At 41.9% G+C, this 18154-nt stretch overlaps 1 protein-coding gene across 20 annotated transcripts in view; it reads left to right on the top strand.

Moving 5' to 3' along the window:
* The window catches only part of eya1 (EYA transcriptional coactivator and phosphatase 1), a 63943-nt gene that overhangs the window by 35305 nt on the left and 10484 nt on the right, over window positions 1-18154 (top strand). For 8 of the 20 annotated variants that reach the window (XM_032504093.1, XM_032504083.1, XM_032504085.1 and 5 more), the window contains 8 exons: window positions 318-384; window positions 763-908; window positions 1773-1910; window positions 7362-7444; window positions 7988-8174; window positions 8673-8815; window positions 9526-9609; window positions 12848-12937. In XM_032504093.1, the coding sequence (XP_032359984.1) occupies window positions 318-384; window positions 763-908; window positions 1773-1910; window positions 7362-7444; window positions 7988-8174; window positions 8673-8815; window positions 9526-9609; window positions 12848-12937 (938 nt within the window). The remainder of the gene's footprint in view (window positions 1-317; window positions 385-762; window positions 909-1772; window positions 1911-7361; window positions 7445-7987; window positions 8175-8672; window positions 8816-9525; window positions 9610-12847; window positions 12938-18154) is intronic. The other 12 variants (XM_032504087.1, XM_032504096.1, XM_032504097.1 and 9 more) reach the window with 7 other exon arrangements.

Here is an 18154-nt window from a genome sequence, read left to right as displayed (position 1 = left end):
TGCGTGTGTGCGTGTGTGCGTGTGTGCGTGTGTGTGTGTGTGTGTGTGTGTGTGTTTAAACCAGCGGTTGTCATAGCAGCCCAGACGTATCTCAGAGATATGCAGGTCATCAGAAAAACCTGATGTTTTTAACTGATTATTTTACTTCATTATTGCTCTCCGGTTTTCAACCTTAAATAAGGTTACCGAAATAAATAGAGCAATACGATGTAATTACTGTTTCCTTGGATTCCAGTTCTGTTGGCAAAAGATAATATTTACCTTATTTCTTAATGTTTAAATATGTGCTTGCCTCTTTTCTTTTTAACTCTCCTCAGCTATTGGAACCAGTGGCTTCAGCCCAAGACAAACTCACCAGTTCTCTCCACAGATCTACCCTTCCAAGTAAGGCTTCTTTTATTTTTCTTTAAAAAATAAGCAGCATTCAACTTCATTTGGATCTTTAATTAGATCCTTCTGCTAGATCGTTTTTTTTTTACTAGCTTTGTTTGCCTGGATGTCTGCAGCCTGTGCATTCTGAAATCTGTTGCAATTATTATCTTGCAAAAATGTCCTTTGCCATTTATTGTTCTTTCACTATGTATATGAGCTGTGCGATGCTATCTGTCCTACAGCTTGACTTGGTGTTCAAAATTAAATAGCACAATCACAAGGAATTTGTCAGTTAGCAGAGTTTGTGTTCTGGTGTCCGGGGTAAAACATGGTCCCCTTTCTTCCTGCCCTCCCTTCTAAATTTTGTATTTTGTTTCTTTTCTTAAATAGCAGAACATATCCGCATATTCTTCCTACCCCTTCATCCCAAAATATGGCTGCGTATGGGCAGACGCAGTACACCACAGGAATGCAGCAGGCCGCAGCTTATGCTAGCTACCCCCAGCCTGGCCAGCCCTATGGCATCCCAGGCTATGGTAAGATTCCTCCTCACACATCAAAACCTCCTTGTCTTGCTTAAAGATGCATGTTAACTACAACTAAATATGTTGTCCTTCCTAAAGGTCATGGACCAAGACCTTGCAAATAAACTGTTCCCACAATTCATCAAGTAAATCAGGAGTAGTAGAGATGCTAAGTTGTTGTTTAGTGCCTGCATATTCTCCTTCATTGCAATAAAACAGAATGTGCTTGCCAAGCTGTTCAGATAGATCTGAAAGATTAGTGATTCAAATCTGAAAACAAAACCTGGTTTTCCCTGGCATTGCAAGAGAAAGCCCATAGTACATGGCTCACTGTAGGCTTTATTTATCCAAAGTCTTTAGTGTGTTTTGACCCCAAAAGACTCTCCAATATGTGGAGGAATTTATACTGTTTATTTGAATGGAGTCCTGCAACCTATCGCTGCATAGAAGCTGCATCGTGACTGATTGAATGTAAGCAGTAGCAACTTTCCCTCACAAATACAACAAAAATGTTTTATTACCTTTTTTTATTTTTCACAGGTGACCTACCTTGGATGATGGTGATGATGATGATAATAATAATAATACCACTGCTAATGATAACATAAAATTAAACAGTCATAGTCCTAACATGCTTTTTGTTTATACGGCCAAGTAGACAACTCCTTTGCAGTGAGACAGAACCCAGTGTGAGATAATATTTCTGAACAACTGATAGTAGAAATCTTTAATCAGATAATCAGCGCTCGTCCATTGTAATAAGTGTTTTATGCTAACAGACAGAGGCTGTGTCCCTTTGCTGTGTCCAATGTAATTTAAACCTGTGTTGACTGTTGTCTGTACATCAAACCGATCTGGTGTCACTAACTGATTTAGGTCCATTGTGGGCAGGCATAAAGACGGAGGGGGGTCTAACCCAATCCCAATCCCCGGGACAGACGGGCTTCCTAAGCTACAGCTCTGGCTTCACCACGCCGCAGACAGGACAGGCTCCCTACAGTTACCAGATGCAAGGTGAGGACATCTTTTTGAATCCCTTTTCAATTTTTTTTATTTTTTATTTTTTTTAATCTTCACGTTTGCCCGTTTGTATTGTGTCAAAATGCAACGTACGTGAGAAGCAATCACTCTCTCTTAAAGCTAGCAGTTTGTCAAATTTTACAGTTGTAACATGTTTGCAGCAAAATTGCAAAAATGGTTAACATCATGAGAGGTTTACAAAACTACAAAAGCAGATTTTGATTCACCAACAATTAAAAAACATGGTGGGAATCTGGTTGCTGGTTGCTGATTTCTGTGCTGTTTTTTTCTCTGTATGTATGTGTATCTTCTTTGTCCTCTCTTTTACAATGTTTATGCTAAAATCACTTTTGTCACAATATCACCCCCTCTGTCTTCTTTCTTTCGTTGTCTCATTTCAATGTTTCTGCCATGTGTTTACTCTGCTTAGCCCATTCACATAAGGTTTATTGTAATCTTTTTTTTAAAGATTAGAGAAAGAGGTCTCTGGTCCTGATTTAACAGCATGCAGAGCCAGACTGATTCACAACTCGGCCCTTGAACTCACCCCAAAAGATTGTTGCATCCCGGCGGTCATTATGTGCAGCCCCGACGGCTGCCTCCCTCTCCTCTCCTCTCCTCATAAAAGAATCAACACAGATGGAAAAATGGCAGGCACTTAGGAGGCACCAGCCATGTCCTCCCCACTCCCCAGCCTTTGTTTTGTCTCTCCCTGTGATCTTATTTGTATTTGTTTTAGAGCTGAGACCATAGAGATTTATGGCCTTGAAACCGATAAAGATGAGTTGTTGCGCCCTGCACTCCCCCTCTCTTGCTCTCTGTCCAGTCATACATTCTGTTTAAATGTAGCCTTCTGTCATGTTGTGTTTCTATTACTCTGTATTAGTTCAAAAAGCCTCCGTTCCACCTGCACTGGGCAAGGTCAGTTGGCTAACAGCTAGCATGGTATTTGCGTTGTCTCCTGTAACATCTAATGTGTGACAGTAGAAACATCTCCACATGTTGTTGAAAAGCCTCTACATCAGTGATCATCAACTGGCGGCCCGCGGGCCGAATGCGGCCCGCAAAGCAGTCGTCGGCCCGCGACTGGATTCCAAAATTGTGAGGATCAAAGAGAAAATATGTAGGCCTATTCTACACTATTAAGCAACTAAAAGCAGCAACAACTGAGTCTCTTCTCAGTAATCACCACCATTTATGACTCTATTTAGGCTACACCCCAAAATCAAACTACTCTTCTTGATCAGTTAAAGTTCGAGTAATAACGCCACTTGCGTGGGAGTAGGCAGATTTCAGTGCGGCGATTTTTCTCTGAGCGCCTCTGACTGCTCAGAGATATGAAATCTTAAAATTTAAATGTTTAGTGTGGTGGTGACGGCGCAGAGTATTCTTTGCAACAGCAACAGTTTCGTTGCAAATTATTTATTTATATATATATAATATTATAATATATAAATTAGACATACTGGTGAGGCTTCCGGAAGGTTGGCATGATAAATGCGTACTTTTCAGTCCAGTCATCATTGAAGGACTGTTTTCATATCAACTTTGCGTTATAAGCCTTTGGAGTGCCATTTTACCTCTGTTAAGAGCCCCTTCACTTTCTCGGTGGTGTTTTTAAGTGCTCTATAAGTAAAATTGTAATTGAGTTGAGGCAAAATATCTATCACCCCTGGTGGTTGTCTGTGGTATAGGTGATAAGAACCTGACTCATAAAGGCCTTCAGTTTTGTAGTGAAATGGAAAAAGTATAACATAAACATCAATCATAATGTTATACCAAAATTTGATTTTTTATTTAATTTTTATTTAAGGGTCCGGCCCCCAAGGAGACTGTCTGGTAAAATTCTGGCCCTCTGACAAATATAGTTGATGACCCCTGCTCTACATCATCTCACAATAAATAACGCCAGCTCAACAGCACATGGGAAGCCTCTTTTCCACGCCTCTTAACCAAATACAGTCTGCCACAGCCAGAGTTTTGCAGTGCACAGGGAGAGAGAGAGAGAGAGAGAGAAAAGGAAGGGAACAAGAGACGGAGCATGTACAGCAGAATGTTCAAGCTGCTATCCTGCCCTGAGTGGTTTAACTCACGTTGACAGTATTATGTGCCCATTCATCTTTTAAGTATTATGCTCTTACGCTGTCTTTCTCTTCCCTCCGTCTAACTCTTTCTCTTCTTCACTGTTTGCTGCTATCTCTGGCTATCAGATGCCCTATGTAGCGTTAAGTGCGTTAGTAATTGACAACCATGTTAGATGACAGATTGACCACTATTCTTGCCTTGAGTTCTCTAACTGTGGCTCTGGCCCTTAGTCACACCATCATCATTACTTATTCTAGCCTATTGATCTGCATGGGCGAGGTGCCTCGGGCATGGGTGTCCAACCAAAGACTCTTCTTCCACATCTGATACGCCCCCTTCTTGTCAGTGTCCCTGCCACCAGTCTGTGGCCAGCTGTCAATTCAGAGGACGATTTGATTAATGATTTAACATCTTTACTTTCATGTCTGATGCCATTGAGCAAAGTGTGTGCTGAAGTTGTGGCACCACATTTTATGGGGAACCGCATGTTGTGTGCATCTTAGTTTTGAAATCCTTTTAGGCAGTTTTTGTAGTGCTTCTCATGGATTGTTAGAAAAATCCCAAAACATCAGAGGTGTGTGAAGAGGCTGGGAGATAGTGCTGATGGTGGGACTGAGCAGATGCTAATTAGGTGAATAATTGGATTCCAGCATTCTGTCCCAGTGGCCGTGCGAGCTGAAGAAGCTGAAGCCTCAGTTGCCTTTTTAAAAGGAGAGCCCCATCTGGACTTGATAGCCTATTCCCAAGTGTGGCATCCAAACTTCTGCTACAAATATTGTGCACTGATGATAGACATAGCCCATGGCAAGGGGACTGATCAAGCAAAGCAAATGGACTTCCAATTGTGGAGCCAGAAGGCAGGAGGGAAGGAGGAGAGGAGAGGAGGGAGGGATGATGTCTGGTCTTGAGTGAGTGAACTAACTGGAACAGGACAGGGGGAGGGAGAGAAAACATGCCCTCTGGGGAACCACAAGACCCGTCTTTCTCCCCCTACTATAACCAGCACCACCACTCCCAACTGCATAGGCTCATTCTCACTGCTAGCGGGGGTCCCCTCGGCTTTTATGTGGCTCCTTGTTCTCCTCAGAGCAACCTTCAAACCCTGCCAGTGAGAGCTTTTACGACTGTTTGAACTGTGCATTAGGCTAATTTGTTGTCCTTCGCAGCCTCACTCCTCCTTGTCTCTGTCTTATTGTTCTGTCAGACTTTCACTTGATGTTGAACTTTCTGCGGAAAAACCAAAAGTTTTAAATTTCCCATTCAGGCATCGAAATATTAAACAAAACAGCAAAAAGAGAGATCACTTCAGATGAAAATAACCGGTAGAGGCCAGGATATAGAAAAACGTGAAAATCTGCAGCATATGTAATTGCTGAAAGCAGAGAGTGAGAAACTGAACAAATAATTAGTGGATCCTAGTAATCTTGGAAGCTTTTGAAGTATTTGTTTCTCTTTTTTGGCCGCAGTGTTGGGTATTTAACTGACTAGGCTAAACACTGCACTACGTCTTCTCTTTTCGTGCTTTCTTTCATACGGTATCCTTCATGCCCCCTCACTTCCCTGATCCTTCCCCCCTGTTCTGAAAGCTGTTTCACGTTTGTCACGGTGTGGGAGGGCCCTCCTGATGGGGCCAATGACCAGAGGATGAAAGGAACCCCCTCTGTTTGTCTCTGGGAACAAAGGTGTAATTATGCCCCCATTTAAGAACAGTACATTTATCTCCCCCTTCGTTTTCACTCAAGCTACGGGATATTTTTGGGCTACAGGAGGATCACTGTGGTGATAAGTGAAGAAGCATTATTAAATAATGCAATGGTAGTGCTAATTGATGTCCCTTGTGGATGAATGGAGAAGGGATTTGTCGTTGTTTTAACAGAAGTGAGTAATAAAGCCTAGGAGTCCTATTTGTAAAGAACTGCTATGGCACTTTAGTGCAATTTTAGATTAAATCTCATGCCTCTGTTACTAGGTAGAAAAAGTCAACATCTGGTCAAAGTTTTACTATTGTTGTACTGTTTATGTTTACATACATTATTGGCATGCAGAATAATGCTAAGCTACGTAAATAGTTCTATAATAATTGCAATCACAATTTTGGCCTTCACAATGGATTCAATTTGAGTGGATGCAATATTTATGCTCTGCATTTAGATTGCCTACTCTGACGCATCAAATCAAACGCTCCCTACTCACAGCTGAATTCTCTGATAAATCCCAGGCTTTTGGTTTGAGCACTTTGTGATTCACCGCTCTTCCCCGCCTGTTGTGGCTGCAGGCAAAAAAATTCCCACTCAAAATGCAAACTGCTTGCCTACATTTACTTTTAAGGGATATGCGTTTTATTTGGTTGTATGTTGTGGTGGCATTATAAACATTTTGAGTCCAATAATGTTAAGCTTCTGGACAATACAATTTGTCAAATTTAGGAAGTGCTTTATTCCTTTTCAAGATCTGCAAATTTGATGTGACTTTTATTCATTTATAAAGCACAACATATGTTTGTCAAATTAAAATGCTTTAGCGCAATAAAACTAGTTTGTTCTCACAGATCATTTAATGAACTCCAGCACAATAATTGGGATTTTAGTAGTTTTAATATACACAGGTCTCTCATACTCTCCCTGTCACCATGCTGTTTCTCTACCAATCTGTGATCCCCTATAAGCTGCTCCTACCGCTGTTCTCTTGCCTGACACAATAGTACAGGTGGATGGCCGCTGAACAGAGAAGTGATGCTCCCGGGGGCTGTTGTTGTGCCTCTCCTCTATAACTCATGTCATGTATGTTATTAAGCCAAAAGATGGTATCAACCCTTTTGAATGAGTTAATTACCAAGAGGATCATCCTTTTGAGCAAGTAAAAAGAGGAACATACATATTCATTGGGGCTGGATGTCAGCAGCAAACCCACCCAGGTGCAATCTCAACCCTCCTTCCCTATACATCTCTGTTTCACTACACTGCCCATGCACACCCCCGTGGCCGCCCTCATGCTCAATCCCATTGCATCCACCCCCCTTCACCCCCGCGCCACCCTCCAGTAGCTCACACACAAAAGTCTCTTGTCTTCTTCACATTGTGCGGGCCTGGGCGGCTTTGGAAGCAGGTTCTGTCCACCCCTCACCCTTCTCTGCCCCCCCTCTGTCAGTCATCAGGCCTGATCCAATCACTGATAAGGAAGGAAGAGGAGAAAGATAAGGCCACTGTTGGGAGTGCTTCCTCAGGCCTCCCTCTGTTCACCACCTCAAGTAGCTGTTTCACAAAAGAAACCATGTGCCATTTCATTTATGTGCATATTTAATAACGTTGTTTGATAAAATATGGTGTAAACATAACTCAAAAGTATTATTTTTCCCTAAAGGTGGTACTTTCACAACAACGTCAGGATTGTATCCGGGAAACAACTCCTTGACGAACTCCACTGGCTTCAACAGCACACAACAGGTAGCTGTGCACTTCCTTCTGCTCATTCCATTGCTGTAATCTGGTATCAATATGCAGCTATCGGTTTATAGAAGTTTGAATTGCAGAATTCTTCCAAACTGGGAAATATTTATGAAACATGCATAGTCAATATGTTACATTTCATCCGTGACATATTCAAACATAAATCACTCAGGATTTCGAAAGCTTTGTATGCAGGATTATCTACTCTACCTCATCCAACACAAATGTATTATGCCACAGAGGAAAGGGAGAAAAAAAAAAACAAGACAGATCGTTGTCCAGATGTAGGACAGAACAGACATGTGTTTGCATTTATATTTTGGAATCTGTACTGTAAAGTAGCAACACTGGTGCAGGGCATATCTCACATTACTCTGCCAAACCTACTGCTTCTCTTTCTCAGCTCTGCTACTTTTTCTCTCTCCCTCTTTTTGATATAAATCTCCCCTCTTACACCACATTGTACATATCTTGTGTTTATTTCCTTGGCTTATCTTTGTATGTAACTGTTTACCATTTCTCTACTGTTTTTCTTAACAGGACTATGCCAGTTATCCAGCCTTTGGCCAGGGGCAGTATGCTCAGTATTACAATAGCTCACCCTACACTTCACCCTACATGACAAGTAATAACACCAGCCCTAGCACGCCCTCCACCACCACCACCTACACCCTCCAGGAGCCACCCACTGGTATCACCAGCCAGGCCCTTACAGAGAACCCTGCAGGTAAGTCTCAAACCACAGGCCGCAGGTTAAAAAATAAATCATGTGTAGAGTTTCCCATAATTTCATGTGACATTAATGCCTCATTTGACAATCAAGCACTGATTTCATTTTCATAAGTCAGCCATACTGTATGACTGCATTTCAAATTGTCATCAATCAACACCAAAGACATCAGGCTTTAACTTAATGTAATTTCATTCACAGTCGTCCAATTTAGATAAATTACATCTTTGCTATTTCTATTTGACATGTGCCCCATTAGCTGCCGTTTATTAAATCGCTATGGAGCAAGATAGCTTTTAGTAACTGTGTTCTGCAACTGATTTATGATACGTTTGTTACCTGTAAACCTACATAATCACTAAAAATGTCCCAGGAAGCTTCCTGCCCTGCATCAAGACAAATGGTCACTCACACTTCTTTGCTAAAAGCAAATAAAAACTCATCTTCAATACGCTCATTTTATACTCTCCTTCTTCCTTGTTTCCTTCCTTTTAGTAGAGTACAGTACCATCCACAGTCCATCAACCCCCATTAAAGATTCAGATTCGGATCGATTGCGGCGGGCCTCGGATGGAAAGTCACGTGGCCGGGGAAGAAGGAACAACAACCCATCACCGCCGCCTGACTCTGACCTTGAGGTAGGGTGAGCCTGCTACCTTGGCGACAGACAGCCTCGCCCCGTCTGAGGCACATTGACACTAATCCACTTACTATATGGCTGCCACACCAGCTTTAACACTTGATGGGCATTAATTCTTAAAGATTATTCCTTAACTATAAATGCATTATTGATGAATTGTGGAACATATTACACACATATGTAAAGTTCTCATGTATACCTTGTAAATAAACAACAAGGCAAGTGATTAAGTGAGTCATCACTGTTGTGAATTATATACAAAGATACAAAGACAGGACACCACACTATCTTTGACTTGAGCTACTGTATACAACACTTGACCGTATCGTCATATGTCAAAACAAACTCTTGGAAATTCAGAGGGCTGGGCTCTTCATTACCATGATATGAATTTAAACAAGGTTAATAGCACCCATTATAGCACTCACATCATGGCATGTTAACATATCTAGTTAATTAGTTTGTCACTATTGATTACTCTAATGTAAAGGGCAGAGGGTGGAAAGCGTGTGGTGGAGTGGTGGGAGGACTGTTGCGGTGACCAACCCAAGCAAATGGATCCAGGTCCCTGTGGCGCACAAATACACGCTCCTGGCCTATTGACCAGGAGGATCACCTTGCAGCCCTGCAGAGTGCACCATTGATTTTGCCTCTTTTCTCTCTGTTTTTCTTTGTTTCTTTCTTCCCACTCTGCCCCCATCTCTCCAGCGAGTTTTCATCTGGGACCTGGATGAAACAATCATCGTTTTCCATTCCTTGCTTACGGGTTCTTATGCCAACAGATATGGACGGGTGAGTGACATCAATTTGTGGCAGCAGTGGTGCACTTTATCAGCAAACACGCATTAACATTAAAAGGACAAGAAAAAAAGGATTGGGGGGGGAATGGCCATTGAGCGAATGATAGATTTCACTGAGATCTTACTGGGGAAAAAAGGGCAGAACTCAATGTACATTTAATTGTTTCTTTTTTTTTAATTGGTCCAATGAGGCTTGACAAGTATTTGACTGCTCTTTGCAGCTGTTGGAGCTATGCATGGCTGGTTGGGGCTCAGCTGTAGGGGCTCGCAACAGTTGCACTGGCATTGACACATCTTAAGTGTTCCTTTCTCCTTCAGAAATGCCACATTGTTAGTTTAATTAAGTGCTTCTCAATCCATCTTTTTCAGACCGGGATCCCCCAGGAGACCCTAGCAGGAGACTGAGTCCACTGAATTTAATTCATTAAAAACTTGAACACAGAGATTCCCTTAAAGCTGTCTTAAGTAGGATTCAAATAAAAACATATATGACAAAGTATATATACACCTTAACAAACATATATTATTATTACTATACTGGAAGGTTATTTTCCATCCCATGTCACTGTGGATGCTTATAAGATGAAGAGTTTACTTTTCCAGGCTTTGCTATTTGTTTTCCCATGTAAATTACTTCTCCAAATATAAACTTTTAAAACAAACAATTTGGGAAATAAGGCAGAATCCTATTCTCATGGTTTTGCCGAGGTCATAGGTTCTATACAGCCTTTAGTGCATCACCCACTCTTATTTTCCCATTTAGATATACTGTACATAAAAAATATTTGATGATCTTGAAGCCAATTCATCACACATTTACAATTTTTATAATGATAAATTAAACCCAACTTTTTTTTTTGGTAGAGCAGCATTTCTAATCACTGGTTGTTTTGGCTATGGAGGTTTTTTGGTTTTGAAGTCAAAAATGACATATTGCTCCTCATATGTCAGAGAGCTTAGCGTCTGCAGCCCGTGCTCTGTGCCTTTGTTCTGGTATGAGGGGGTGTTTGATGGGGGCAGTGTTTTGTTTTTGGGGTGAAAGAGGGCTGCCCCACGACCCTCCACTGTTTATTTACTTTATTCTCGGCCCTGCATGCTGGGTAAAGAGAGAACTATGGCTTAGGGAGCTGTGGCTCAGTGATGAGGGACTCTCCAACCACACACACACACACACACACACACACACACACACACACACACACACATGTATGCATACACAGGGTCTCCAGTGTGCTCCTCTGAAACAGGAAACACTCCTGACTCCATAAGGGCCCGTTCCGTCAGAGCTCATATAGGATGTGACAGGCGTTAGAGTCCCTCTCACTTACTCGTTTTTTTTTTTCCCCTCTTTTTCTCCTGCTCTGCACATTTCTCATGACACTATCACTTTAAAGCAATATTATAAGACGGAGACATGCTTACTCACAGCAACTACCGAGCATGCTACCTAAAATCCTATCAGAAACATAGATCTGTAAACTCCCTCAAAGAAAGTGAAGCAGACCAACAGCCACCACAACAACCAACCTTTCTCTTCCCTCCTGTCTGTTATTCATGTCTTCCTCATCTTAGTGGCATAAACAAAAAATTACTGAAAGTAAAAGTTTTCCCTTTTAGCTGTTCTGAGCTAACTATAAATAGATGTGTATCTAAGTAAGCACACATCCACACTTTCTCTCACTCACTTTGACCTCCCACCAACTCTATCTGATTCTCTTTTTTTCTCCCTCTCATATACACATAAACACACTGCTTCTCTTATCATCTCTTTTAATTGGCATCAAGGCAGCTCACCCCCATAAAGCTGATGGCTGAGGCCAGCTGTGCTGCTATTGGGCTGGCCAGAGCTTGAGCTTAAAGTGGGTGGGGATGGATGGGGGGTTGTTATTGGTAAGGGGCTCAGAGGGAAGGGGGGACTTGGCGCCCCTGTGGATGGAACTGACATCTCAGGACAGGTGGTGCTGGAGCAATGACAGCAGCAGCACTTTGGCCTTCTGGCCTGCTTGTATTCTTAACTCCCTCACTGAGTGATTGTTTAGATTTAATTGGAAAGGATTCACTCGTACCGGAGAACACCATCTTTTCCCACCAAACCAGCCCATAATGCTAAATCAGCCAACAACGGTAGGGGTTGGGGAGAGGGAGCTGGTAGCCTGTTGATGTGGGAGGGTAATTATTTTTGATGAATTCTGACTGAAAGATTGATTCAAACTGGGAGGCTAAAAGGAAGGAGAAAGCTGCTAGAAGTGGGGATTGAGCTCTACTTGTGTGGTTTGTCCTCTGTCATTTTAGTGAAAACATAAGCATTGTGGGGTGTGACAGGTAATCAGCAAAAAGCTCAGGTGTGTCTTCAGGTGGTTTAACTCTGTAATCCCTGCTTCTGGTCCTGTCTTTAATGCAGTCTCATTCAGCTGCAGAAAATCCTTCACTCTTTGCTTGCTGACGACAGTATTTTGATTAAAGATTTAAGATTTTAAAAAAGGATATTCAATTTTTGCAATAACATAAAATAAAATAATTAGACTTATATATTTTGTTTATGTGAAAATGCACTGAAGACTTTTTTGCAAATGTATAATCCTTTTAAAGGGAAAATCACACACATCAGGCTCATTAACTATTTACAATTTAGTTCACTCCTGTCTAGGTATTATCTTACAGACAATGCAACCCTATCACCATTACAGCACGTGTCACATTACTGACAGAGATCATGATTTAAAGAAAAATTGCAGCCAGGCCTGCTGCAGGGAACAGAACATTTATTTATTTTGAATTTCAATTATTTTAAATATTAATGCACACCTCTGAGTGGTTGCGCAGGATGGATTATGTAGAGCAATCAGATGACTCATCACTACAAGTATGTGGAGAATGGGCTATTTACGAGGGCGCTGTGAACCACCCCCCCCAACTCTTCTAAATTGACCACCCCTCCTGAGAAGAGACATGCTTTTACTGCATTCGTTCAAGTCTGTGGCATTTCTGATGACTATTCTGGTCGCTTTCAGAGGGTCGTAAACAGAGGCTGAGACTTTCAAGTCCGCCTAATGTCTTCTTTTATGGGAATAGCCGGCTGAGGAATTTTAAGGGATTCTGTGTTAATTGAGTGGCTTACAGGGAACAGCGTTATTTATTGTTTCACATTAACCTCTTCAGATGGAAAAAATGACCTCAATATTTAGAAGAAGGAACTTAATTAGATTGAATTGGTTTTGTCTATTTTCCAGGATCCGCCGACGTCTGTATCATTAGGCCTGAGGATGGAAGAAATGATCTTCAACTTGGCCGACACACACCTATTCTTTAACGACTTGGAGGTATGTTTGTGTTTTTCTCTCTTTTTTTGTAAGCTGTCTTTAGCTCTACTCTGTTCCTGTTCTGCTTAAATGTCTTCTGTTCAGCTTGTGATGATTTTAGTGGTCATATGTGTGTATATATTCCAACAGAAGTGTAAGAACAGTCCATTAAGAATTACATAAAAGCAGCAACAACTGTTCGTAGCATGGAGCCTGTTTCTCAGTTATCACTCTTATACTAGTGAAGTTTTACCTCGGAGCCCAAGGGATACCATTTTACATGCTGTCAGTCTCCGTCATTCCTGGGTCACCAGCCCTGCGCCTACCACCACCACCACCTCCTTCCCACTACCATTGCGGCCAGCTCAATTTGTCAAGCTCTAGTGTTTCTTTGGCCGCTCTGTCTGTGTGTGTGTCATGCTGTGTGCTTGGTGTTGCTGTCCACCTACACCACAGAGCTTTCCGTCGCAGCATGAAATCCCCCGCCATCTCCCCTCCCACACCTCTTTGCCCCCCTGATACATGTACAGCTAGTGTAAAATCTGCCCCTGGGGATCAGGAATAGAGGGATCAAGGGTAGGGAGGTTTGTGCATGTGGGTGTGTGTGTGGTGGGATGTCTGAGTGTCTGCTTCACTCTGGGGAAAGGTGAAAGACCAGTGGGTCAGCAATGCTTATATGCTCAGACTTTATGCACAGAAAAGTGTGTCACATTTGTCCATACATATACACATGCACGGACTTAAGGCACACCCGCTACCCTCTCTCCGCATCCAGATGTCAAACCCAGCTCACTATCAGTGCTCATCAAATTTTAGCAATAAACAAAGCAAATCATCTCAATGTCATTTCCGTCAACCCTAGCTCTATGTGATTCTCTCTCCACAATTTTTATTTTTGCGATTTTTTTTCCCTGCCTCCTCCTTTCAGTCTCTTTCTCCCAGTGAATCTGATCCCACTGACCCAGCGCTTTTCCGCAGTGTCCTGCTTTATGCTGACCTCACAGTAGAGGAAATGTTTTGTTTGATACTTAAGTGTGAAGAGATCTGTGGCCAGTCTGCCAAGTATCATTACTCACCACCATGTTTGGCTGTGTTACATGAAGCAAACCCAAGGGGAAAGAAAAAGTTCATACTCTCCCAGACAGACGAGTGACTGAGATTCCAAACGCAGTCATTGTGATCAAAGTTAATTGGCTGCAATTGGCTGGTTAAATATTTCCTTATGCCCTGGCCATGTAGTATCCATTGTAGCTGCACTTTATTTAATAGATGTGCCCCAATCATTTGAAAAAATGGCACTTTGTGACAACGCTTAAATGTGGTTTTGCTCAACATCTGTCCTGTGTTTTGATTTCTTTTCATGTGTGATGAAACCGTTTACAGATGAATTGGCAGCTTAGACTGCTTATAAAATTATTTTAAAATGCAACGTATATATTTGCTCTGCTCTATCTCAGTAACCAAATTACTAGATTTTGTTTTGACACTTTAAAGCTTGAGATTTTTTTCCAGCTACTATACTATAATGACTAAAATAGCAATGTGTGGTCTGCTGTCTTTTAGAACACCCGATGTAAAGACCTCTGCAGACACTGCAATGATTGTCCTTAATAATCATACCAGAGAGGAGGAGTGACATTCTCTTGAAGGCATATTGATCTCTCCTCCTCCTTAAACTGAGCTGGGCCAGTCTGAGTGTTAAGTGCCAGTTCTTTGCAATGCTGAACCAGTTGTGTTTCCTCTCTGCTGATTTACAGTCCTCCATCTCAGATAGAGCTAAATAGAGTCCAACTATAAATACCGCAGCCAGCAGCAGTTATGTATTTAAGCATGTGCAGAAATGCATATGGTCCATCTAATTTAGCCTAAGCCATAAAGAGAGACCCCAGAGGCTGTGCAGAAACACAGGTGCAGAGTTAGTGGCCTAAGTGTGTGTGTGTGTGTGTGTGTGTGTGTGTGTGCGTGTGCATGTGTGTGTTTTTGTGTGAGAGAGAGTGTGTGTGTGTGAGAGAGAGTGTGTGTGAGTGAGAGAGAGAGAGAGTTAGAGAGTGGTCCATCTAAGTCTTAACACTGTTGGCCTGCCAGCCAGGAAGATTAAATATGGACTCCAGTTTTAGCTGGAAAAACGTCTCAAGTTTTAAAGTGTCAAAATTAAATCTAATAATTTGGTTACTGAGATAGAGCAGAGGAAATGTATGTGTTGCATTTTAAAATAATTTTATACAACTTCACTTTATGTGCAGTCTTAGATTATTTTGCTTGTATCAAACTGTTAATTTAAGATAAATTATGATCAGTTTTGAATGCACAAATGTTGTTTACAGGCCTCTAAACACCACAATAAGCACAATATTGAGCTTAGCCTGTCAATGTTCTAGTCGTGTGTGTGTGTGTGTGTGTGTGTGTGTGTGTGTGTGTGTGTGTGTGGAGGCTGGACCACGTTGATAGAGCTGGTGAGTGACGATTCAGAGGAAAGTCATAAAAAGAAAGAGGGCATGCCGAAGGGGTCAACGGGGATCAGTTTCACCCTTACGTCTCCCTCCTTCTCCTTTAACCTTATTCTGGATCAGCTCTTTCTTTTTTCATTCACTGTTAGATAGAATTGAAGGTGTGTCCCTAAAATACCGCATCTCCCCAAAAAACTTCCCCTCTCAAACACAAATGTATCCATCGATCATCCTGCACAAACCATTTGCTACTCAACTCTTTAAAGGTTTGTTTGTTTTTCAATTTTTTTATTTTTTTTCATCAAAAATCTTTCACTGAAGGATGTATTACAAAAGTAATTCACGGCAATATAATTTTTATTAATGTAATTTCCACAGTATTTTCCCTATAAAAGGTGTATTTCAATAGCTACAGAGACAAACATATAATCAATGTTATACCAAAAGAAAAACTTAATAAAAAATCTATTATGTTTGTTAGTTAAAAGCACCATCATAATGGAAGGTAATTTAAAAAAAAATACACTCAAAGTGAATAACCTTTTAATATTTGTTTAAAATAGTTTACTTTTACTTTTTAAATTACTTAGATGTGTGTGTGTGTGTGTGTGTGTATATATATATATAGATTATATTGTGTTGTGTGTGTGTGTGTGGTGTGTGTGTGTGTGTGGTGTGTGGTGTGTGTGTGGTGTGTGTGTGCATATGTGTAGTATGTCATATATAATTATTTTTGAATTATAATCATTTGTTTCACCATTTTGTAGTGCTGGGTATGGGGTTGAATGTGGAGTTAATTGATGGTCTGAAGTGATGTGTATAATGAAGCCCACTGAGGCTGAGCTCAGTGGGAAGACTGACAGCTCTGCTGTGACTCAGGGTGTGAGTTTACTGTAGGTGCGCTGCTGCAGCCCAAACGCTCACGCCGAGCGATATGTGGGAACCAGGGGCCTCTCTCTCACTGGCCAATCCCCCTGTGTTCCTTACTCAGTGGGGTACTGGGGCTGCCGTCTCCCCCTTCTCTGGGCGAGAAAACAACCCTCCCTGTCTGGAGGATAAAGGGCATGAGGGCAAACCACTCACGGGGAGAGAGAGGGGGAGAGGTCTCTGAAGGTGGGAACATTTTAAATTAGTCCACTGATTCCTCCATGTTGTGTGCAACCCTCTCTCACACACGCACATGCACTCTAAACCTGTTGTGCTGCAAATTCTTAACACACACATATATACTGTACAAACTCTCATGAAATTACACACACACACACCACACAACACACACACACACACACACACACACACACACACACACACACACACACACACACCTGTGGAGCAACCCTGTGACACTGTGAGCTGACTGGCTTTTACAGCTCCCAGCCTGCAGTCAGGGTTGAAACGTCCTCTGTCACTCTCGCCCAGAGGTTGCCTGTTAATGAGAGATTCTGTGAAATGCATGGTTACCTTTTCCTAGTGGCTGAAATGGCCCTCTAGAGCCTCTTAGTGTGGAGCCATTCTGTTGGTTTTATGTCCCACTGTAGAGAGTCAGATCCTGTTCTCGCCATTCCATATGATTGGTAGCTTTATGGTGTTTTCCTTGATAGTATATTTTTAAGATTTTTATTCCCAGTAAGGAGAAATATAATGCCAACTGTGCTTTTCATTGGATCATGAAATTAAGTCATTCAGTTGATCGGCTACCAATTAACACTCTCGATTTATGTTTCAGTAACACTATCATAACAGATAATTGCAACAGTGAACTACAAAAGGCTATTTTCAAATATAGTATATTTTGTCAGATGGGCGTCTTTAGGTCTGTACACACTGATGTGGGTATTTCATCATTTTTCTGGCCACTGATGCAGCAGTTTTGTCATGCTCCTCGACATAACTCCACAACGTTTCGAGGCGGGGACACTGATGTGTTTTGGAAAGACTACAGAGAGAAAGTAGAAGTTTTAAAGCCACCCTGTCAATCTTCGCTCCACAGAGCTCCACCTCACCCCAACCCTTTACCCACTATCCTAACACAGCCAATTCATGCACCAATTGAAGTTGAGGGTGCATGGAAAATATAACATTACTGTTTGTTGACAAATGATAATTGTCCTGAATTAAAGAAGGAGACACAGCACCTGCCCAGCATGGTCTGTAGAGGAAGAGAGTACAGACTTGCACAGATTTGTCCAAAGAACAGTCCACTTGGCTAGAATAAACCCTTTCTCTATGGATATGTGTGTTGCGAAGGAAAAATACTGTAACGAGTGAGATTTGTTATTGCATTTACTGTCACTCTCCTTCAGATGTTGTTTGGACTTGCGTTGCCAAAAATAGGAAATAATGAGAAGCAGCTCATCCATCACACATATTAATTCATACTTTTCACTTTCTACCTATGGGGGGATTCTTTCTTTACCAACTTTTCCAGGCAATACAGCAGCACTTTACAGACCACTTAAAACTCACTCTGTTCCTGAGCAAGGCGTACTTGAGCTCCCTCTGGATCCCTTCGGATCGTGTGAATTTTTGTAAAACCAGCATATACTGCTCTATACCTGTGCTTTGTTTGGCGCCACTGTTTGAATTCCGTGGCTGTTCAAGCACAGATTGTGGATTGGAATGAAGTGGGTTTGAAGAACTCTCCCTTTGTTACCCACATCCTGTGTTTGACCCCCAGGTAATCATGGCCCCCCTCCTTTCTGCACCCTCCTTCTTCCCCCCCTCCCCACTGACAGTGGTGCCTGTGGTGGGAACGGAGAAGGAAGTTGCTGGGGGTCACAGACAGCGGGGG

This window comes from Etheostoma spectabile, chromosome 22, assembly GCF_008692095.1.
Source record: "Etheostoma spectabile isolate EspeVRDwgs_2016 chromosome 22, UIUC_Espe_1.0, whole genome shotgun sequence".
Taxonomy (NCBI): Eukaryota; Metazoa; Chordata; class Actinopteri; order Perciformes; family Percidae; genus Etheostoma; species Etheostoma spectabile.
This window is presented reverse-complemented; position numbering and strand designations above follow the sequence as displayed.